The sequence below is a fragment of the Engystomops pustulosus genome, chromosome 1, assembly GCF_040894005.1.
Source record: "Engystomops pustulosus chromosome 1, aEngPut4.maternal, whole genome shotgun sequence".
Lineage (NCBI taxonomy): Eukaryota > Metazoa > Chordata > Amphibia > Anura > Leptodactylidae > Engystomops > Engystomops pustulosus.
In genome coordinates, this window is record NC_092411.1 from 103,814,145 (window position 1) to 103,838,859 (window position 24,715).

General features: G+C 40.7%; 1 protein-coding gene across 1 annotated transcript; it reads left to right on the top strand.

Moving 5' to 3' along the window:
* Positions 1 to 9,334: 9,334 nt before the first annotated feature.
* On the top strand, positions 9,335 to 20,041 carry IRF9 (interferon regulatory factor 9). Its single transcript, XM_072150739.1, has 9 exons — positions 9,335 to 9,473; positions 11,102 to 11,281; positions 11,400 to 11,580; positions 12,343 to 12,455; positions 12,531 to 12,684; positions 13,903 to 13,947; positions 15,079 to 15,450; positions 17,547 to 17,662; positions 17,886 to 20,041. The coding sequence occupies exons 2-9, from the start codon at positions 11,102 to 11,104 to the stop codon at positions 18,012 to 18,014; spliced, it is 1,290 nt and encodes a 429-aa protein (XP_072006840.1). The 5' UTR covers positions 9,335 to 9,473; the 3' UTR covers positions 18,015 to 20,041.
* Positions 20,042 to 24,715: the final 4,674 nt, after the last annotated feature.

The following is a 24,715-nucleotide window of genomic DNA, read 5'->3' on the forward strand; positions in this document are numbered from 1 at the left end:
CTCCATATGTCAGGAAGTTTTCATTCTAAAACAATTTGGCCTATTACTGATTGTTTACCCCTGATACTACACTCCTACAGGTGGTGTTGCCTTTGGCCAAAGGCTCAACTTGCCTCATGGAAGTTGCACCCCTGAAGGAACATCCACCATAACAAGCAAACAAATGCGGCGGGGGTGAATGTGGCCTGCAGAAGTTAGAAACAGAGTGTAAAAAAAATATATTCAAAGCTGGTCACACATCAATAGTCCCTTCTAAAAAAGGCAGCCGTTTAGGTTAATTTTATCAAACTGGATAATCCAACTACTGTAGGCTAAGTTCACATCTGCATTGGATTTTAATCTTTCTCTTTTAGTATAGGAGGAAAACGGTGGATATCCTGATCCTTCCAGAGTCACAAATCATGACTTCTCCATCATTAGTAGTTGATTGGGGGGCACCTGGCACATTAGCAGTTCAAATATTGTACACAACTATAGGAGCCACAAGCATACAGCTCTGTTGACATTTCATTTCTGTAAGAGTAATCTATGCAGTGTAGCCACATAAGGCTTCTTGTAGGTGATGCTTTTTGTCAAGGAAGCCGCCTTACAAGATAGCTAAAAGAGGCGTGGTTTTCCTTATCCCATCCTGGAAAACTTTGCATTTTTTCCCAGAATGCCCCTAGTGGACCATCCATGGCTATAATACTCTACACGCCTACATGGTGGCTTTAATTGGTCGCCTCCGAAAGGAGAACTCTTACTTCCCGACCCTAGTCACAAGCCTCTCATCTAGTCAAACCAGTTCCCTATGCTGTACTGAGGAGATCCAATCAGCGCTGTGTACAGTTGGGAATCTGTTCCTACTGGAGTAGATATGCTGGTTTGGTTTTAATCCTGCATCATGTCATAAGGCCTCTTGTAGGTATTGCTGATGTTAATGGAGCTGCCTTATTAGGTAGCTAAAAGAGGCATGGTTTTCCGTATCCCATCCTGGAAAACTTTGCATATTTTCCCAGTGTGGCCGGACAGTCAGCACATCAACACATTGGTTTTGCCATTCTGATGCTAATAACTTTTTCATATTTCATTGTAAAGAGCTATGTAAGGTGTCAATTTTTACAAAGTACTGTACATACCAAATACCCAATTCCAAAGAAAGATGAAAAGTACAAGTAAAAGACAAAGAGGAAAAGATCTAAGTCAGAAAATGGCTTCCTCAGGGATCGTTTTGGATAAAGAACTTTTTGCCCACAAATGTAAAAAAAATCTACCCCATCAAGTAACCTCTACAGGTCACCACTAGTATAACACTGGCATAGCTTTGTTATAAATAATCGCCATTATAGATGCTTTTTTGTAAAAAGAAATACTGTAGCTCCTTAACACATTATGACATACATGTACATGCAAGGGCTGTGCCCGCCACATGCATACATAATGCATCCAACAACCGCCGCTGGCACCAAAAGCAGATGTTAACTAATTACCTGATGCTGGCAAAGCCACCATCTTGGATTGGATCTTCACTCCCCATGGCATAATCGGGAAGCAACTATCGGTCCTGTCAGACTAATCTGATTGGTTTCTACGAGGAGGTAAGTTCAAGACTGGATCTGGGGGACGCTGTGGATGTTGTATATCTGGACTTCTCAAAGGCATTTGACACCGTGCCACATAAAAGGTTGGTATATAAAATGAGACTGCTGGGAATAGGAGAAAATCTGTGTATCTGGGTAAGTAATTGGCTTAGTGATAGAAAACAGAGGGTGGTCATTAATGGCACATTCTCAGATTGGGTTGATGTTACCAGTGGAGTACCACAGGGGTCAGTATTGTGGCCACTTCTTTTTAATATTTTTATTAATGACCTTGTAGTGGGTTTACACAGTCAAGTTTCAATATTTGCAGATGATACTAAGCTGTGTAAAGTAATAAATACTGAGGTCGATAGTTTAGCATTACAGAGGGATTTGTGGAAGCTTGAGGGATGGGCAGAGAAATGGTTGATGAGGTTTAATGTAGATAAATGTAAAGTTATGCACTTGGGCCATGGAAACAAAAAGTATAATTATGTTCTAAACGGTCAATTACTTAGTAAAACTGAAGCTGAAAAGGACTTGGGCGTATTGGTGGATGGTAAACTTAATTTTAGTGACCAGAGCCAGGCGGCTGCTGCTAAAGCAAATAAAATAATGGGATGTATCAAGAGAGGAATAGATTCTCATGATAAAGACATAGTTCTGCCCTTATACAAATCCCTGGTCAGACCACACATGGAATATTGTGTCCAGTTTTGGGCACCAGTGTATAAAAAGGATATAGTAGAGCTGGAACGGGTGCAGAGGAGAGCAACCAGGATTATTAGGGGAATGGGGGGACTAGAATACAATGACAGATTACAAAATTTGGGATTATTCAGTTTAGAAAAAAGACGACTGAGGGGAGACCTCATTACGATGTACAAATACCTGAACGGACAGTACAAGGATCTCTCCAAAGATCTTTTTATACCTAGGCCTGTGACCAGGACAAGGGGGCATCCTCTACGCCTAGAGGAGAGGCGATTCTACCATCACCATAGACAAAGGTTCTTTACTGTAAGAGCAGTGAGACTATGGAACTCTCTGCCGCAGGAGGTTGTTATGGCCGACTCTATGTACATGTTCAAGAGAGGCCTGGATGCCTTTCTGGAGAGAAAAAATATCACGGGTTATGGGGATAAAACATTTATTTAATTCTTGAAGGTTGGACTTGATGGACTTGCGTCTCCTTCCAGCCTTATATACTATGATACTATGAACTAACTGTTCCCATGGCAGCCTGGTGTCTCTTTGATACTCCATAGGCACACTGTTATAGTTTTCTAGCAAATTCTCCATAAACTGCAATACAGTGTATACCCTGCAATATAGTAATAAGCAATGCAGTAGTATTGCAGTATATGTTCGGAATGCTCAGGCGCCCAAGGGTTAAAGTACTTTGTAAAAACTAAATAATAATAAAAAAATAATAAAACATTTGAAAAAACTTTCCATTAGAACTGATTTTTCGAAACAATTTTTTTTTTTTTTTTTAAAGTGATGAAAAGGTCTTACAGTCCCCAAAATGGTAGTAATAAAAACCTTTTCACATCGCGCAGTTATTGGTGTCGGAATGGGGGGGGGGGGGGAGAGAAATATTCAAGGAAATGGCAAAAGTGTGGGTTTTTTATCTACAATTTCATCGCATTTGGAAATGTTTTCCCAGCTTTCGGTATGGAATATGATAGCTATCACTAGGAAGTACAAGTTGTTTTTATTTTAATTTGATAATAGAAAGAAAGAAATAACTAATACTTGATGCCTTCATCTGGCCTTCATTATCAAGCATGAGAAACTTAAGACACTAACACACTATGACTGTGTTAATCTTATTATATTTGTTACCCATAGCCTTCTTTCTTCCAAAAATCAACTTTTAAAATTATTCTAATGAGCTTGCAGGGCTCCTGGAGGTTTTACCAGAGCCCCACCGTGCTACAGTTTCAAAGGCTTGCACAGTGTGTTACAGGAGCATCCCCCCCCCCCCCAATACCACTGTGCCCAGCAATGTCCTCTGCTGCAGTGAGATTAAATCAGACAGAGTAAAGGGGAAGGGGGGGGGTTGCTGAGGAAACAGGGGAGGGAGAGGCAGTGTACCAGCCTGTGAAGCTGCAGCATGGAGGGGCTCCTGTAAGACACCTTCTGGCTCATTAGCACATTTTAGACATTAATTTTAGAGGAAAGGAGGCCAGGGACAACAAATATAAGAAGATCTACGAGTAAGTGCCCCTGGTTTATCATGCTTTGATGGTAGATTTCCTTTAAGGTTATAGACATTTTTGTGTAATTTAACTAAGCTATTCTTTTTTTATTTACACTTGAATACAATGTAGACTTAGTCCTCTAATTTTATTTGTACCATTGTCCATTGTGCTTTTTAAGGAATTCAGATACACAATGCAACAGAAAAGTAACTTCAATATGAATTCAGAGATGAAGGAAGTGCATGTACATGACACGTCAGATGACTAAATTGCATGCTATTATTGTTTTATAATTATAATTGTCTTGGGGACAGAAATTATTATTAAACATGGAGTGAATAAGTAAAAAGACTGTCATATGTAGTTAACATAACCCAAGTGACTGGGCAGGAGTTACAAGCATGTCCCTAGAGATGAACATAAATATACCCCTTCACACTAGAAGCATATAACCTTTGCTTGCTTTTATAGGTTTGTGTGACTTTTAAGTTATTACAGTAGGTTACATCATTCTCATATTTATCCAATTGTAATTGTATACTGAAATACTGATGAATGTGGCTTACTGGGAATTCTTTTGTGCTTCACATTTATATGAATTGTTTGTGTAAAGATATACCTTATGTGCAAGTTCTCTCATTGATGCTCCACACAAATATCATAGTATTTTAGTATATAAGGACGGAAAAAGATGCAAGTCCATCAATGCCAACCTTTAACCCCTTCCTGACATTTGACGTAATAGTACTGGATGGTGCGAGGTGTGTTCCCACATTTTGCAGTACTATGACGTGATTCTTCTGGCGCCGGTTCCTTAACGGAGCCGTCGCTAGAAGCTGCGGTTGTCGGCTGTATATTATCTTTATCTGTATATATCTTTATATTAATCTTTATAATAGTTTTTTTCCAGTAAAATTGTAAAAAATGCAAAAAAAGGAAACCAAAATTTTCTTTTCCTTCATACATTTAAGATTTAATAAAATATCATCAATAAGCTAATGACCCACTAAAATGGAGTATTTGTAAAGTGCATGTCATGTTGCAAAAAATAAGCCCTTATATGTCCAATTTGCCAAAAAAATTAATATTTTATAGCCTTTATAAAGGGACAATGCTTAATCTGTTGTGAATGGTGCAGTTTCCCCTCCATGCCCTGGGCTATTGTTATACTCGAGAGAGATTGGGTATCAAACTTTGTGGAGAGTTTTGGTATTTTATCCACAGAGAATTTGTGCATTTTATGAAAAACACATTCATTTAGCCAAAAAAAATGTAATTTCAAAATTGCGTCACATTTTGTTTTAACCCCTGTAAAACAATTAAAGGGTTAACAAACTTCATAAAAGTTGTGTTACGTACGTTGAGGGGGGTAGTTTCTATACTGGGGTAATTTATGGGGTTTTACTTTTATTTAGGCCTCTCAAAGTGACTTGAAACCTGAGCAGGTGCCTCAATAGTGTGATTTTGCATTTTTTATGAAAATGTGAAAAATCCCACCTAACGTTCAAAGCCCCATTACAAAAATGAGAGAATGCATAAAAAACCATGTACAGTACACATAATTTTTCAAATAACATAAAGTACAAAGTGTCATGAGAAAACAATTTCAAAATCACTTGGATATATTAAAGCATTCCAAAGTTACAACCACTTACAGTGACACTTGTCAGATTTGAAAAAAAATGGGCTGTGTCAGGAAGGTGAAAATTGGCTTTGGCTTTAAGGGGTTAAGAATTAAATAAATGTTATATCCAATCCCCTTTTGAACATGTACATAGAGTCCGCCATAACAACCTCCTGCTGCAGAGAATTCCATAGTCTCACTGCTCTTATAGTAAAGAACCTTTGTCTATGTTGATGGTAGAATCGCCTCTCCTCTAGGCGTAGAGGATGCCCGGTTGTACCGGTCACAGGCCTAGGTATAAAAAGATCTTTGGGGAGATCCTTGTGCAACACCCCTGCCGATGCAAGGCAGAGGGGTTGTTGCGAATACATCCCAATATGTAGCTCGCAACCTGTGTGGAGTCTGATCAACCCCACAGCAGGTCACTACACAACACGGGGAACACTGCAGCGGTAGATCCTGCCTGGTAAGGCAGGAGTTAATTGTTTAATGTGATGTCTTTTGATCAGCCATTCACATCTGTTCTAGGATTGTATTGTAAGCTGGGATGCCATTGGAGGAGTAACCACCACCTGACCAGTGGGAGTAATAAAACCGCTGGTCAGGAAAGTTCTACAGTTAGTCTCTGAGAGAGACCAGTCTGACAGGAGTCAGTCAGAGGAGAGAGACAGAGAAGGGTCAGTGAGACCAGTCAGTCAGACAAAGCAGAGTAAGAGAGCCAGCTCACTGCCTGAGCAGCTCTGAGCAGTTAGTGAAAGTAAAGGGGTATCATCCTACCTTCAAGGGTGATTTCTGAAGTAACCCAGGACAAGCTGAAGCATCCTTCTAGGACACAGCTATCTCCCAGCCTGCCCTTGCATCCAGGCTGGTGATCAATCCCTGTGGTTCCTCTCCAAGTGCATCCCCAGCCTGTTATCATTGTTAAGATTCGTTTGGCACGTTTTACACTGTTACTGTTGGTTCCAATAAAGAACTGTAAGTTGCTTTTAGACAACGTCTGCCTTCGTCTGCTCCCTGCTACTACGGATGTCACCATCACGGGCACCCTATCCATTACACAGGGACTCATACTCCAGACCCCAAAGGGTTGCCCCAGGGAGAACCACTATAACCGTCTCTCCCTCACCATTTCTTGCCAACACCACCTACTGGAGACCTTCCAGGCTGTAGGACAGCCCTCCGGCCCCAAACCAAGCACCGTGACACTAGCGTGCCTAGGCCGCAACCGCCAGCCACTCCGGTATCCCGGGCCCCGGCTGTCTCTCGGCCCCAAGAGAAAAAAAGGCTAGGCCCTGGTGGGGGATGTTGCACTTGTACAGTCCGTTCAGGTATTTGTACATCGTAATGAGGTCTCCTCTCAGTCCTCTTTTTTTCTAAACAGAATCATCCCAAATTTTGTAATCTGTCATTGTATTCTACTCCTCCCATGCCCCTAATAATCTTGGTTGCTCACCTCTGCACCTTTTCCAGTTCTACCAGTTATACACTGGTGCCCAAAACTGTACACAATATTCCATGTGTGGTCCGACCAGGGATTTATATAAAGGCAAAACTATGTCTTTATCATGAGAATCTATTCCTCTCCCATGATTTAATTTGCTTTAACAGCAGCCGCCTGGCTCTGGTCACTAAAATTAAGTTTACCATCCACCTATACCCCCAAGTCCTTTTCAGCTCCAGTTTTACCAAGTAACTGACAGTTTAGAACATAATTATACTTTTTGTTTCCATGGCCCAAGTGCATAACTTTACATTTATCTACATTAAAATTCATCAACCATTTCTCTGCCCACTCCTCAAGCTTCCACAAATCCCTCTGTAATGCTAAACTATCAGTATTTATTACTTTACACAGCTTAGCATCATCTGCAAATATTGAAACTTAACTGTGTAAACCCACTACAAGGTCATTAATAAAAATATTAAAAAGAAGTTGCTCTAATACTGACCCCTGTGGTACTCCACTGGTAACGTCAACCTAACCTGAGAATTTGCCATTAATGACGACCCTCTGTTTTCTATCACTAATGCAATTACCCAAATACACAGATTTTCCCCTAGTCCCTGCAGTCTCATTTTATGTACCAACCTTTTATACGGCATGGTATCAAATGCCTTTGAAATGTCCAGATATACAACATCCACAGCATCCCCCAGATCCAGTCTAGAACTTACTTCCTCATAGAAGCCAATCAGATTAGTCTGCAGGACCGATCTCTCATAAACCACAGAAGTTAGACTCACAGGTCTGTATTTTCCAGTTTTTGATCCTTTTTTTGTATATTGGTACCAAATTTGCTATACGCCAGTCCTGTGGAACATAACCAGTCCTCAGTGAATCTTCAAATATTAAAAATTACGGTCTGTCTATCAGGGTACATAGTTCATGTATTCACCCGGCGGTGTATGCCATCTGGCCCCGGTGATTTATCTATCTTAGTGGTTGTGAGGCGTGCTGCGATGCAACTTCTTTACAGGAGCCTGACAGAGAGGAGAAGGGAGTGAAGTTAATAATTTAATGCAGTCCGTGTCCCCCACACATACAACGAATCCCTCCCATCTTGTGGGCAAAGAGGAGTGTGGTCTGGAAATCCATAAGTATGCTGGTGTATATAAGCATATACAGTATGTGTGTGTGTTTATGGTGTGTGTTATGTGTGAGCTGGTGCCGGCGCTTATCTTTGTTATGTTTTTAAACAGTTTTAAAGTGTTTTAACAGTTTATTAATGTTTATATCCTTACTGGCTTTCCCGCACCGGGGTCCGCGCTCGGCGCACCATGCACGCTACCACTTCCTATTCAGATGCACGCACGGTAGCGTGCATGGTGCGCCGAGTGCGGACCCCGGTGCGGGAAAGCCAGTAAGGATATAAACATTAATAAACTGTTAAAACACTTTAAAACTGTTTAAAAACATAACAAAGATAAGCGCCGGCACCAGCTCACCCTGAGCTGGTGCACGGCATGTCCAGCTTATAAGCCCTATCCCAAGTGGTAGGTTTCCTTTAACTGTTCCAGTAATAGGATATATAACAAAGTATCGAGTCACACTTTTGTTATTGACCAGACAATATGATTTTCTGGACTTGTTTTCACATTTTGCCTCTTATAGTTGAGGTCTACCTATGATGTCAATTACAGACATCTCTCATTTTGGAGAACTTGCACGATTGGTGGCTGACTAAATACTTTTTTTCCCCACTGTATCACTGCACACGCAACAACCCAATCAAATCAACTATTGCGATATTTGTCCAGTATTGTGAATGATTTATAACGAAAAAAAAGTTCAAGATTTTTGTGTATCCACCTGAAAAAAGGGATATAAAGAAGATCAAAAAGTCATATGCTAAAACACAAAAAAGCCAATTTCAATAAATAAACAGTTAAAAATAAAAACCTGTTATTGGAAAAATAAAAATGTTATGGGTCTTGAAAGCGATTGCCATTGCCTTCCATAAACGTATTATTACGGAGCATGTATCCATATAATGGCGCCATTAAAATCTACAAATCAGCGCACAAAAAATAATCCCTAATATGGCTACCTTGATGGAAAAATTAAAAAATATCGGTCTTGGCTTGCAGGAATTTGACATGCTTTGTGCAGTGCTGCGTAATCTGTAGGCGCTATATAAATAAAGAATTATTATTAATTATTAAGAGAAAATTGCAGAAACATGGCTTGGCACTAAGGGGGTTAAGGAAGTATCCATAACATATTCATTTTCTTGACAATAATACAGTTTAATAGGCTGCATAATGAATGATATGAAAGCTAACATGACAAATGGCAAAGTAGCTTGGTCCAACAAGGCTAAAAATGCCTTGGATAAGTTTGCTGATAGTAATGCACTGTAATATGTAACAGAACAGTGCGCCCCTGCTGGCCACATAGCTCATTGCAGCTGTCAGCTGTGCTGCTTGTGTTTAGCTCCGTGCAGGTCACATGATTTCTAGGAAAAGGAGGAAGCAGCAAGAAGAGCAAACTACAGGAAGCGAAACTGGGGGTGGAGGAGAAAAGAAACAGAAAAAAGAGCATATTACAAGAGAGGAAATATCACAAGTTGTAGAGGTTTTAAGGTAGGTGGTTTGTATACTGTACCATAGTTTCAGATCTTTGATTCTACAATGCTGCTATGACTTGACACTAGAGCTCAGATAGTCTGTCAATGTTCACTGTATTTACTAGGCATGGGGGTCATCCCCATATATAATACTTTGCATTTAGATGGATATCAGCCTGCAGAGGTAGAATGTAGCTGCCATATAAAGAATAATGGGGACTTCTGCACCTAGAGGATCCATTGACACAAATAACTAGTTATAGTAATGGATTACTTCCCTGATGGGTGTGTGAGGACTATTGTTATGGCTTTCTTCTAATGTATCTTTTTAACTTATGTTTTATAACACATCTGCAAACTTGGATACTAATTTTGAGTGTTTGCTGTACATTACAGTGTTTACCTATATCCTGTACAATGTGGAATCCCAATATCCCCCTTATTACATTTTCATTATTTAGGCAGTTACCTGGTTAATATTATTTTCCTCCGTGGTTTTATATGAAGTTTACATTTATTCTATCCTGACTGAAATGGAAATCAGCTGCCCATGCACTGACTTGCCGGTTTGTGACAGGATTGTGTTTATATTGCTCAGCAAATCTCATAAGGCAGAGCTGATAATGATGGGGGTGGGACAGAGCAGCACCTTCTATGGCAGGGGGCATGATGTATTTTATTCTTTTTAAAGCTAGAACTAGATAGTTAACAGAGGTAGGAGTGAAACGGTTGTCTTAAAACTACCCCTCACTCCCAAGACAGTATATGATGATGCAGTCACTAAATGGAATAATTGCACAGTGTCTTCATAACATATACAGACGGTCCCCTACTTAAGAACAACCAACTTACAGACAACCCCTAGTTACAAACGGACCTCTGGTAATTGGTGACTTTACTTTAGCCATAGGCAACAATAAACAGCTATAACAGTTATAAAAGGTGTCTGCAATGAAGCTTTATTGTTAATCCTGGTTCTTATGACAATCCAACATTTTTAAAATCCAATTGTCACAGAGACCAAAAATAATTTGTCTGGGGTTACAATTTTAAAATATACAGTTCTGACTTACATACAAATTCAACTTAAGAACAAACCTCCAGAACCTATCTTGTATGTAACCCGGGGACTGCCTGTATTGTTTTGCATCCTTTCCCCAGCACCTAATGAAGAAGGTTATATAAATTATAAATAGTAGAAAATAACTTGACTACCTGCATGAATGCACTGAAGACAGAAATTCATTTAAAGGGGTATTCCCATTTTAGCAATTTAATAGTAATGTTTTTATATACTTTCTGTATCAAATCCTCACGGTTTTCTAGATCACTGCTTGCTGTCATTCCATAGAAAGCCTCTATGGTTACTTCCAGTGGATAGAAATCTGACCATGGTCACACAGGTGCACGGCACCTGTGTGACCATGGTCAGATTTCTATCCACTGGTAGTAAACATAGAAGCTTTCTATAGATTGACAGCAAGCAAAGATCTAGAAATCTGTGAGGAACTCATACAGAAAGGATATTGGAAAATGGTATAACTTTTTATCATACAAACAATAACATTAATTTGCTCAAATGGGAATACCCCTTTAAGTGGCTGTCTGCACTTGCAGTGATATTAATAATGTGAATATTTGTAGATGGCCACTGCTCGTGCACGGTCCACTCGAAAGTTGAAACCATGGTTGGTGGAGCAGATTGAAAGTGGACAGTACCCAGGACTTATGTGGGATGATAATCGGAAAACTTGCTTCCGAATTCCATGGAAACATGCAGGCAAACAAGACTTTCGGCATGATGAGGATGCTGCCATCTTTAAGGTACTTTTTTGCTTTTTTTTTACTTACTGAAAAAAAAATTTAAATCAGCAAAACTTTGTGCATAGTTATAGTCTGTTGCCATTTCCTCACTTATTGAATTCGCTTTTTTTATAACTAGGCATGGGCTATGTACAAGAAAAAATATCAACCTGGAGCAAAAGTTGATGCAGCAGCGTGGAAAACAAGACTTCGCTGTGCGCTAAACAAGAGTCCAGAATTCCAAGAACTCCCTCAAAGATCACAGCTCGACATATCTGAGCCATACAAGGTGTATAAGATTGTTCCACCTGAAGAGCAAGGTGAAGGCTACTAACACTGCGACATGATACATAACTTGAAACTTACATTTCTAAATTTATAGGGGGTAATTTATCACCCATATTAGCCAACATTTATTAAAGCGTTTGCACCAGTGTTTCTGACTTTGCACTAGAAAGAACCTGCAAACTGCTTGTACATGTATTTATAAAGTGTCTGCGCCTGTTTTGGGTCGTGGCTGCATTGTGTCCGACAAGACAGAAAAAATGTGCACCAAATGTGCACCAAAACAGGGCGTGTCTGCGCCACAATTCTGCAGCATGAACAAAGTGCACCAAAATGAAAATGGTGCATTCTCTCGAGGGGGCACCAGATTCATGATGAACGTGCACCACAATTCATGAATCAGGAGCACACTGCACAGGAAAACTGCACATAGTGCAATTTGCACTGTTTTCAATAAATGTGGGCTATTGTCTGATTTCTTGCACTACTTTTTGAGACTGAATTTTGTGAATTTTAAGGTGTAAAATGGTGCAACATAGATTGTTTTTTGGTCCTAATGTTTGATACTGTCATGTAAAAGTCACATAATTCCACCCAGAGGGCAGAAACTGCAAGAAGTTGCAAGAAAAAAGTGAGATGAGAGATGAGACAAATAGGTCACAAAAAGGAGTGATTCATTCCCCCCTATAGAGCTGTCTTTAAATATGCCATCTTTTACGTTTTCTTAAAGCATGCTAAAATGATAAAACTACCCATTGAATAGCATCAAACATATTTTATGTCTTCTCTTACTTAAGGTATTGCATCCTCTGAGAAAAAATGCCAGAAGAGAAAAGGAACTGCAGATTCAAGGGGCAGCTCATCTGATGAAACTGATCCAGTAGAAAAGAAACCCCAAATTGTCAATCTGGTAAGAATAACATAATCTCCTTTGGGTTTTTTTTCATATTCCTATTTTGTTTCATAATTGTATTATTTTTTTCAGCAGAGATTCGAAGTGTCTGAAGTCACCAGTTCCGCTGCACCAGAGGATTCTGGGATTGGAAGTGACCTAAGTAACACTGATGCACTAAATATTGTAGTACCAAATATACCTGGTTTTGAGTCATCCAGTCAAAAGGGACACTTCACTACTATGAGTAAGTATTGACGACTGAAACTTATTTTGGAAATGCCCTTTTCGAATCAATGTTTGTTGTGAGATTTAACCAATGTGTCATCACGCTGAGTCATAAAATGGTGAGCATGTCTGACATAAAAGAAATATTACTTGCAGTATAACACTTTCTGTTTCAAGTGTTTGAGAAATCAGTGACATCTTCTATTTTTTCCCCTGTACCAAACAAAATATTTGTTTTAGAGTTTGTATTTGTTCCTCCAATGTACAGTTAGCTATCAAAAAAGTTTAGAGTTTAACCCCTTATCACCGGCGCTTGTTTTAGAATCAAACATGTGTCATGATAATTGGTTTTAACTTCGGCACGCTTTAACATATCTAGGTGACTTTGAGATTGTTTTCTTGAGGCACATTTACTACGGGCTGTGCACTGCTCTTTTGTCAGACTTTGCACGTTCTTGTAGGGGAAATCGGCTTTCAGAGTGCTAGCCTCCATGTGACACAAAGGGGGGGCCTGATTCGACTTAGCGCCATATTTAACATGCAAATTGTGTTTGCACGCCCTATATTAAAGGTGCACCACAAAAAAGTTGGTGAACTCTGCCATGCCAGTACGGGGAAGAGACAGATTCATGATTTCTAGCGCACGTTCTTAATGAATGTGTCGCACCCAGCATTATACACGGAAAAAGCACTTTTAGTGAAATTTCCAACTTTGATACCTTTAACTAATGTGCTAGGAGAAGTGCTGAGCCAGCCACAAAAGCGAGACAGCTTCATTATCATAATTTTATAATGGTTTTATCAGCAAAACCACTCAGCACAGGGATTAACCAAGACATGATCCAGCATCGTTGTAGCTACAGCATTCTCAAGGTATGTTTGCTTCATAATGCATCGAATCAAATGGTAGGTTTCCTTTAAGTGCCACCGTTTTCATGGAGGCCCTTAAGAGGTTAACAACTGCTGGGTGTTAGCTGCAAAATCAGCTGGCGCCCTCTATGTGCCAAAAGGACTCCATACTCTTCAGCTCTTCCACACAACCTTAACAGACATGTGATGCCACTTGTTATTAAGGTGTGTTAAATGCTGCATAAATAAAGTTATTTTATGAAGAATTTACTAACAGTATTATCCGTTCACAGTTCAATAGTATATTGTTATACTTTTTACAAACTATATTAATTGAAATTACCAATTGACTTGTACTGGTGACTAATATGCATCTTTTCTTTTATAGCCACCATCCCTCCTGTAGACGTTTATACATATGAGACAACCAGAGGTACGTTTTATTTGTTTTCAGCAACCATAGTTTATGAATGATATTTTATACTTCAATTACATATATATTCAGTGAAGATATCTTTAGTTTCAATGTGCATAGACACTGGAGTTTGTTTATTCACATTAGTGAATTTTCACTGAAGCCATTTGGCACTATCAACATATATACAGATTTATTTTCTCTTCCTGGCTTAAGTGATTTTTCAGTGATGCCTTATTGAATCATTCTTTTCAATGTGCTTTTTCATACCTCAGTTTTTTAACTGAAGCCCACATGGCTTCAGTGAAAAATGTAATAGAATTTATGTTAAAGGGAACCTATCAGCTAAAATTGGTCCAATATCCACTACCAGTATGTGGTCAAGCATCTTAACACCTTCCAGATCATGCTTCTTTCATGGTCCAATGTGGTTGCATCATACAGAAAATCAACTTTGAACTGAGATGTAAATTTGGTGTCATGGTGTCAGCTGTCTGTTTGCTGTCATGCTGTCTGCATAGTCAGGATTGTTAATTACAGCAAAGAGAGTGTTCTGAGATGGGGAACATCTACCACCAGGATTAAGGATTGTATACCAAGCACACTGACATACTGGTGTGTGCCCCCTCTGGCAGGATCTGCTCTTCTTTTAGATTCCTATGGCCTGTTTTTTTTTCAAAGACTTTTAACATTATGCAAATGAGCTTCAGGGGCTCCATAGGCCTGAAGCCCCTCAGAATCATTAGCATTTTGAAATCTTCAATTTTGAAAGACTTTTTTTCTTAAAAACAAGGAAATCTGATTTATTAGGTACATTTATGTTTACAGGTTCCCTTTAAATCCCATTAACATGCTGCATAAGAAAATCAGTTTGAATTTATAGATGTCAAATGGATATATAAATCTGCAACATTCTTTCTTCTTTGTGATTTTTTTATTGTAGGATTTGTGTTTTTTAATTTATGTAATTTATTGAGAAAAAATACAGTGACATTTTTGTTGTGGTATTTGGAGTGTTTAATGCATAGATAATACCATAGCACAGGTGGGAGGAGTATTACAGGGTACAGGCTCACCCAGTCTGCTGACATTGAAGTCATGTATCTATTTATTATTCATATCGTAATAATTTCCTTGATTTATCTCCAGATACAGGATTGAGAATAACCTTAATTTATAGTGGAATTGAAATGGCGCAAAAGGTGGTTCAGAGTGGAGAGTGTAAACTTTCAGCAAGGGCTCCTACTGAAGTATTCATGGGTGGAATGGAGCATATTCTCCTGCCTTCTCCAGGAGAGCAATTTCAAGCGGACATTCGGGAAAGAACTGAGAAACTTCTTGGTTTTCTTCAGTCTGGGGTTATGCTGGCCAGTAATGATTATGGAATCTTTGCTCAACGTCACAAATCATGTTCTGGACGTATTTATTGGACTGAACCGTTTTCAAGCTCTAAAGGAGCATTCAATAAATTGGAAAGAGATGTCCACGTCAAATTGTTCGACATTCAGCAGTTCTTGAAAGGTAACTGTGTCTGTTCTCTTAGGAATACTTTTACTCTTCCAAGAAGAATTGCTTTGGGTTGTACTCTGTACAAAGTGCAATCTACTGGTGGCTGATTGCATGTAGCACAGGGGTGGGCAATTAATTTTCCCATGGGGCCACATGAGAAATTGGAATAGTTTTAGAGGGCCTGACTAATATACTTAACTCAGTTCTACCCAATACCTATATACTGAATTCAGTATGTAACCCATCCCCACATTAAAATAAAAAAAAAACATTACAGGAATTCAATTACCATATATACTCGAGCATAAGCCTGTTTTTTCAGCACAAAAAATGTGCTGCAAACCCAAACTCGGCTTATACTCGAGTAAAAAAAAATATATGTTTTACCAGGTTTTTGTGGTAAAATTAGGGGTCTCGGCTTATATTTGGGTTGGCTTATACCCGAGTATACACTCACGGGCCACTTTATTAGGTACACCATGCTAGTAACGGGTTGGACCTCCTTTTGCCTTCAGAACTGCCTCAATTCTTCGTGGCATAGATTCAACAAGGTGCTGGAAGCATTCCTCAGAGATTTTGGTCCATATTGACATGATGGCATCACACAGTTGCCGCAGAATTGTCGGCTGCACATCCATGATGCGAATCTCCCGTTCCACCACATCCCAAAGATGCTCTATTGGATTGAGATCTGGTGACTGTGGAGGTCATTTGAGTACAGTGAACTCATTGTCATGTTCAAGAAACCGGTCTGAGATGATTCCAGCTTTATGACATGGCGCATTATCCTGCTGAAAGTAGCCATCAGATGTTGGGTACATTGTGGTCATAAAGGGATGGACATGGTCAGCAACAATACTCAGGTAGGCTGTGGCGTTGCAACGATGCTCAATTGGTACCAAGGGGCCCAAAGAGTGCCAAGAAAATATTCCCCACACCATGACACCACCACCACCAGCCTGAACCGTTGATACAAGGCAGGATGGATCCATGCTTTCATGTTGTTGACGCCAAATTCTGACCCTACCATCCGAATGTTGCAGCAGAAATCGAGACTCATCAGACCAGGCAACGTTTTTCCAATCTTCTACTGTCCAATTTCGATGAGCTTGTGCAAATTGTAGCCTCAGTTTCCTGTTCTTAGCTGAAAGGAGTGGCACCCGGTGTGGTCTTCTGCTGCTGTAGCCCATCTGTTGGACGTACTGTGCTTTCAGAGATGCTCTCCTGCCTACCTTGGTTGTAACTGGTGGCGATTTGAGTCACTGTTGCCTTTCTATCAGCTGGAACCAGTCTGCCCATTCTCCTCTGACCTCTGGCATCAACAAGGCATTTCCGCCCACAGAACTGCCGCTCACTGGATGTTTTTTCTTTTTCGGACCATTCTCGGTAAACCCTAGAGATGGTTGTGCGTGAAAATCCCAGTAGATCAGCAATTTCTGAAATACTCAGACCAGCCCTTCTGGCACCAACAACCATGCCACGTTCAAAGGCACTCAAATCACCTTTCTTCCCCATACTGATGCTCGGTTTGAACTGCAGGAGATTGTTTTGACCTTGTCTACATGCCTAAATGCACTGAGTTGCCGCCATGTGATTGGCTGATTAGAAATTAAGTGTTAACGAGCAGTTGGACAGGTGTAGCTAATAAAGTGGCCGGTAAGTGTATATGGTAATAAATGGAGGCCCTAATGTTTTCAACAATCTCACGCAGATATTTAGAGGGCCGGTTGTGGCCCTCTGGCTGTTCTGTGCCCAGGACTGATATAGAAGTTTGATGTTTTTATTAGGCTACATTCACACGAAAGTATCAGGGACGTATATACGGCTGACGTATATACGTCCCCCATACACCGCAATGACCTCACAGCGCCATACGGGAGCGGTACGGTGCAGCACACATGCGATACCATAGCCCGCAGAAAGATAGGACATGTCCTATCTTTCGACGGAATACGGCGCTGGGACCTATGTTACTCTATGGAGAGGGGCGGGGGTGAGCGGCGCTTTCCTCTACGGTACGGCGGACATACATCATGTGAATGTAGCCTTAGTCCCAGGTAAAAATGAAATGGTTGCTCATACTTATCTGTGTGTTGTATTTCTCTCAGCTCTGGAAACATACAAAACAGAAGGAGGCACGCCACCTGATTGCCACATCACTTTATGTTTTGGGGAAGAGATTTCAGAATCGAGCAATACTACAGACAAACTTATCACAGCAAAAGTGAGGAAACTTTGCACTTTGTTATTTAAAGCAGCTACTGTAAAAACATCATTTTGAGAAAAGTATTCTGTGTGATAGAAGGAAAATCCAAGATAGATATTAGAATCTGTTTATAAATCCATGCATCTACCTGCATCAATTCAGTGTTATTTACTATATAATGTAAACTATATTTGGCTACATCTTACAGCCAGTAGACCAATTATACCTCTTTATCTTACAGATAGAACACGTGTTGGCCTCTCAGATGGTGCATGAAGCAACTAAGAATCTTGAGCAGAATTCCTCCTCCGAATTTCTCATTACCCTGTTACCAGTAACTACATTGGATAGCATTCATGAATATTCATAGTTTAGGCATGTCCATATATTGTATAGTTTTTAACCTGTTAGAAAAGTTTAATACCATTTTCCATATATTTTTTTATTTTTCAATGTGGTCAGGCTTTGCTAAGTATTTACACAGATTACTATGTAAAAAGTTTCATTACCTGCCAGAAGATAATGGAGTTGCTATGGTCTGGAAGGGAATAACCAGTAAACCACTCTACCTTGGTATAAAAAATATGGCTGCTTTCTTCAGAAAACAGCACCACAAAAGAACATGAGTAGTGCATGGCAGGGACGGATTACAACTGCCATGGCCCCTGGACTGTATAAATATAATAGCCCCAAACAGCAAAGGTTCATGTGAAGATAGGCTACTGCACCTAGTAAAAATTAAGTTCAGTGACATATCATATGTCTACACTGCTGTAGTTTAACTCTTTTTCAATTTATCTATTCTGTACCTCTCTTTCTAGCAATTGTTGTTTGTTTTTAGTTTAAACTTCCAAATTATACAGTAGATTGCATAGGTTTCAGGTCAATATATTACTGCTACATTTATCTTAGTTCAGTTCTGTTTTTATCTGGATATCATTTGTTAACACACATATCTATTAGAATTGTATGTTTAGTCACACCTCTAAATAGTTTACAGTATATGCCTTTTTGACTGTTGCCTACAACTTTTTGTTTGATAACACTACATATAAAAGTTATATAGCATTATCCTTACTTCTCTGTGCTTTGTGGTGTAAAAATAGAGCCTTTTTATGGGCATGTAAGTTTCAAAATAATGTCTATTCAGTGGTGCCATTATGATTCTGGCCTGCCACAAGAAACGGTAACATTTACAAGAAATGATAAGAAATTGAACATACAAAAGGAACCAAAAAAACAAGAAATGAGTAATCAAACAGGATACATTTGCCTGCACTTTATTTTGCATTGATAGTTAAACTATACAGTGCAATTTATTCTACGCAAGGGTCTGCTTGCAGACACCTGGAAGAGAAGGAGGATAACAAGTATGATATTACTTGTGTTTTACTGTTTAATTTAATTTGAAACAAAAACTGGTTTGCATCTATTTGTGATGAATCATTTTTATTTGGAAGTAAAATGTAAACATTTTATAACATATGGAAACAATATACAATACAGGGAGGAAATGCAGGGCCTTCAAAAGTTAAAGAGCTCATTTACAGCTCATAACAAACATCCAAAACAATAAGGCTACATTAACACGACATTGTGCCCGCCGTATCGTAGCACTGCTCACCCCCGCCCCTTTCCATAGTGATATATGGCGCACAGCGCCGTATTACAAGGAAAGATAGGACTTGTCCTATCTTTCTTCTGGCTACGGACGGTACGTTGCCTTGCGTGTGCAGTACCATAATGCTCCCGTACGGCACCGTGCGTCTATTGCCGTCTATGAGGGATGTATCTACGGTGTATATACGTCGGCCATATATACATCCCCCCATACGGTCGTGTGAATATAGCCTAAGAAGAATAACAGAGACAAAGAAACGGAGGGGAAGAAAAAAAAGATAAAGGGGCTAAGTGGAAAGAGGGGAAAACATGATGGGGATAAATGGAGATAACCCCCCCCCCCCCCACCCTTATAATATCTGTCTCTGTCCATGTCTGCCAGACCTTCCATGTGCATTATGTGATTCAATCATACCAACAAATCCACCCAAGAAGGGAATGCCTGTGATCCATAAAATATCAGTTTACTTTGCTCAGTTTTAGCAACTAATGGCACAACTCTTCCCACGCAATCACTGGATATTCTTATCTCATTAAAGAACCATTATACTTGTCCTGTTAAAGTGCGCTGGCTTCCACCATTGCCGTCTAAACAACCATTTGCGTGTCAATTGCTAAAGATGGTTTTGGATAGAAGTTCTGGCTGCATGTCAGAGAAACCGTTCCAAAAAAACCCACGCCTTTTGCTTAAAATGTACATAGTTTTTTTTTTAATTATTTTTAATCATGTATTACAATTTGTGTTATTGTATTTTAATAAATTATTCTGGGAACATTTCCAACAGTTGTCTCATATTTGTATACTAAATGTGTGGTGTCACAATTGCACAAGTCAATGGGCAAAATTGTATCAGTGCTAGAAACTGGGCAAAGGAAACTGAAAAACACCCAAAACTGCAGCATATGCTCAAAAGTTGATGATCAAGTCTGATAAGGTCATATCTCATATGCAGGGAAGGACAAATCATGGGAGAAACCTATCCAACTGCACAGGATTCGGGTAGGTAAAAGGAAATTGGTGAAAAGGCGCATTTGCACCATTTTCTTGTAGGTTTCCATGTCTGGACCTTGGCTACCATCTTCCCATCGAACTGGATGAAGGGCAAAGGGGTAGTCATGTAGAAAATTAGTGAAGAACACAATTGTCTCAGGAATCCATTACAGCAGTCAAATTATTATTATCTCTTCTGGTTCAAAAGTTGCCTGCATAAAGAAGTACTGTAGCTGCTATTAAAATCATTCTTAAATACTTTGGTGGCATCTGGTACCTTACAGGTGATGACCTGATCCATCAGGAGGATGACTGCGTTATGACTTCTCTCTGCTGTGGTTTATCACTGTTCAATTTGTCGCCAGATGTCTTCAGCTCCCAGCAGCACATCTCTACAATCTACTCATAAAAATACAGACATTTACAGTACAGGCGGTCCCCTACTTAAAGGACACCTGTCATCAGGTCTGTGTCACTAGTCCTGTCACCTCTACCTGTTGGAGCAGTTCACAAGGATCCCATCCCAGCCTTTATCTAGTTATTTCATACATTATTCATTGTAAAATCATCTATTTTTTATCATGTAAATGAGGCTGGTCACATGGTCAGAGGCAGTGATGTCACCCTGTTACCCCTCCCCTCTCCTCCCCCTGCTCATGTCTGTGTGTATTGTATAGTAAAGCATGGCTAGTGTGAGTGCTGCATCTGCTGACATGCTGCATCCTCCTAATATACATGTGAGAGACACAGACATGTGAGAGACACATGAATCTGACATGTTCTGCTGTAACATGGCTGCCTGGAGCTGCTGTATCTCTCCTAAACACACACACATGCACACACAGGCTGCAGGGGGCGTGGCCACCAGCACCAGGAAGCACATCATTATACAGCCTCACATCATTACACAGGCTGTCAGTCATGCACTGGGGGTGTGGCTGTGCCACCCACTCATGAATAGAGTGGACAGCTTGAATATGCTAATGCTTCATTGGACATTTCACAGGTCATTTGCAGCTTTAGGACCTCATTGCTTAGGTTTACAGGCATGTAGAGGGACAATGAAGGGATAGAGGCAATGCTCTCTAATGGCAGTTTATGAAAATATATTTAGTTTAGAGGGGTTATTTTGCATGACGGGTTCTCTTTAAGAACACTCGACTTACATATGACCCCTAGTTACAAACGGACCTCTGGATATTGGTAATTTATTGTACTTTAGTCCTAGGCTACAGTAAACAGCTGTAACAGTTATCACTGGTGTCTGTAATGAAGCTTTAGTGTTAATATTGATTCTTATGACAACCCAGCATTTTTAAAATCCAATTGTCACAGAGACCAAAAAGTTCTGGCTGGGATTACAATGATAAAATATACAGTTCCGACTTACATACAAACTCAACTTAAGAACAAACCTACAGACCCCATCTTGTATGTAACCCGGGGACTGCCTGTATAATGTCGCCTGGATAACAGTGTGCTCTTAAATAATATTTAACACAACTGACCACACTGTCCCACACATATAAAATATCCACTGTGCAGCCCTCTAAAGGAATTAAAATAAAATCTACACAGTTACTATACAGCCCCCTCCAGTTATAGTATATACAGCCTCCCCCTCCCTAGTCGTCGTGTATACAGTCTTTACCTTCCCAATATTAATATATACATAGCCTCCCTCTCCCCAGTTTTAGTATATACAGCACCATCCAGTATATACAAACATACGGTAGGTTTTTCCACAAAGGGGTTACTCATCATGTGACACTTATCCACTTGATAAGCCAATGTTCACATCTTGTTTTGTGAACACATTCAGCATTTATGCCAGGAGTTCCCCCAATTTACACGCTTTCCATAGATATGGGCTGTAAGACAGAGGCCAAAAGAGTATCATCACCATACTGCAGGGAACACAGGATGGAAAAGTTTTATCATGCTGGTTGCTCTTAAAAAGGTTAGACATTGCACAGAAGCTTTAATAGCCTATTAGAAATGGATACCACTGTTTGACATCAAGTCTCCACTTTGAAGGGTTGTCCAGGAACAAAAAGGCTTTTATCCATGGTGGAGGGGGAGCACGCTCTATCGTTTTCCCTGCAACTGCGCGGTGACACACGTGTGTGTTCATCGTACCATGCTGTGCACAATGGACTTCTATGGTGGCTGTAAAGCCGAATTCACACTGACGTATTCCTGGCTGGGCGGGCATATGTCGGCCGCGATAGAAAGGAGGAGGGGTGACCCCTCCCCTGTTCATTGCAATGCATTACGTACATCCCATAACATGGGGAAAGATAGGAAATGTCCTATCTTTTTCCTGTGTACGGAGCGGTACGTGCGGCACCGTATCGCTCCGTGCGGCCATTGCCGGTCTATAGGGGAAGTATGTACGGTCGTGTGAATGTGAAGGCTAGCTGCTGTTCATACAGCATATGGACATCATATACCTGTGTGTATGTGTGTGAAAAGGGCCTAACATTGATTGGCTAGGACTTGTCTGGCAACCAGTTCAGCCAAATAGTGTAAGGTGCTAAAGGGGGGGGGTCATTGTCACTGCATGTAGTGCAGCTCCTAAAAAAAGCATGTGATAGGGTACGCCTGGATGGGCATGCTCTCAGTGACAGAGCCAGTGGTGGTGGTGGGGGGGAATTTATAAACATACTTGCGCCACGACTATTTTTTTTTGGCTCTTTCCCAACTTCCTGTTGCCTCCTGTAAAAGGGGTTTGGTTTGCGGGAAATCGTCCGTGCCCCAAAAATTCTGCCGCACAGTTTTGACCAACTAAAAGTAGGTCATAGGTAGGAACCAACAGTCTTAGGCTAAATTCACACTGCCATGAGCCCGCCGCACCGTAGCACAGCGGCCACACGGCAGCGCGGGGAGAGGAGGAGGAGGTGAGCGCAGCTCACCCCCGCCCCTCTCCATAGCGATCTATGGCCGCGGCGCCGTAATACGGGAAAAGATAGGACATGTCCTATCTTTTCCCGGGCTACGGAGCAGCACCGTAACGCTCCCGTATGGTGCCGCAAGCCCATAGAAGTGTACGGGGGACGTATATCGGGCGCATATACGTCTGCCGTATATACGTCCCCCATACTGTAGTGTGAATGTAGCCTTATACTGAAGCAGAATTCCTCATCACAGTGATAAATCTGACAAGTGTTTTCCAGCTAGAGACTGGCGGAACCTGAGACACATTGCTAAATCCCTCCCAGTGAGTCACTATCACAGTTTGGAGGAAAGGGGCATGTGCAGCGCGGTGGCACAGCCATTGCCCATCACTCCCATAGAAGATCAGATCACATCTGTGAGCTGACAATCGGACATTGCTGATTAGGGCCCCAGGAAGCCCTCCTATAATCCGGCCCTGTCTATGGGTATAAGAATAAAGTTCAAATGTTAAAAAAAATAGGACATGCTCCAAAACCCCTGAAACATTGAAAAATGAGAATAAACACATGCAGGGAATTATCACATTACAGGTATAGAAGCCTTAACAGAGTTGCAAATCTTGGCACATTGTCCCCCCCTTAACCAGTCCAAATCGGGGGAGAGGGGCTTTAAAAAAAGCTGCTTCGCAAAGTGGGCTGGGGCGAGGATGCCCCTCATGGGCACAATAGCTATTATCCTTGTCAGGATCTAATTATCTGAGCGCATGGCTGTGCCCCTGATATACTAAGAACCCAGAGCCTCTTGGTATACCTGGCACGCCATGAGCGGCGGGCAGAACATCAAGCACTGGCGCTTGCTAAATAATCTAAATATACTATCCTTGGAAATCACAGATAGCATACTGAGATGATAAAATATGTGATGTGTGAACAATGTGAATAAGCCCATAGGCTTGTACTGTACAAGTTACTTTTTGTGTACATTTTTCCTGGAATCATCTATATGGTACAGCGCAGTTTGCTGTGCTAGTCTCTTGGGCAGACATGGAAGCTGATGTACAGCAAAGCATCTGCTAAATGGGGGCTTACAGATCTATTGAGCATATGTGCCCAGGGCTGGCATGTAACTGTATACTGCTGGCAGTGTAACTAGAGCCTGGTGGGCTTGTGTATTCTACTATGATGGCAGTAATAAGAGATCTTATGTACAACACATATACTGCAGCCTGATATATGTGCCAGTATCTGCCTGAAGACTCTTCTTCCCAATTACCTACAATGCAATATCCATGAAAGAACAGTGTACGAATACGAACAGTGTGTCACAATAGGTTCCTTTCAGTATAAATGATGTTCTGTAAGCCCTTACACTAAGATCAGCGCGGGAATATAATGTCAGATTAGCAGGACCCCCAGTAACCACCTTCTCATTGGTTGTTGGGGACCACAATCTCACCTGTTTGCGGGACTCTGTTGCCAGTGTCAGTGACTTCTCCGCTATTGGCTGGATTGGATGGGGGGCGTGTCCTCAGTGGTTTCCCGTTCCGTGATTGGCAGAAAGTA

Coding starts and splice junctions, on each gene's coding strand:
- IRF9 (XM_072150739.1), top strand. CDS start 11,102: ATGGCCACTGCTCGTGCACGGTCCACTCGAAAGTTGAAACCATGGTTG. Junction 11,282..11,399: donor AGGATGCTGCCATCTTTAAG/GTACTTTTTTGC, acceptor TTTTATAACTAG/GCATGGGCTATGTACAAGAA. Junction 17,663..17,885: donor ACAAACTTATCACAGCAAAA/GTGAGGAAACTT, acceptor TTTATCTTACAG/ATAGAACACGTGTTGGCCTC.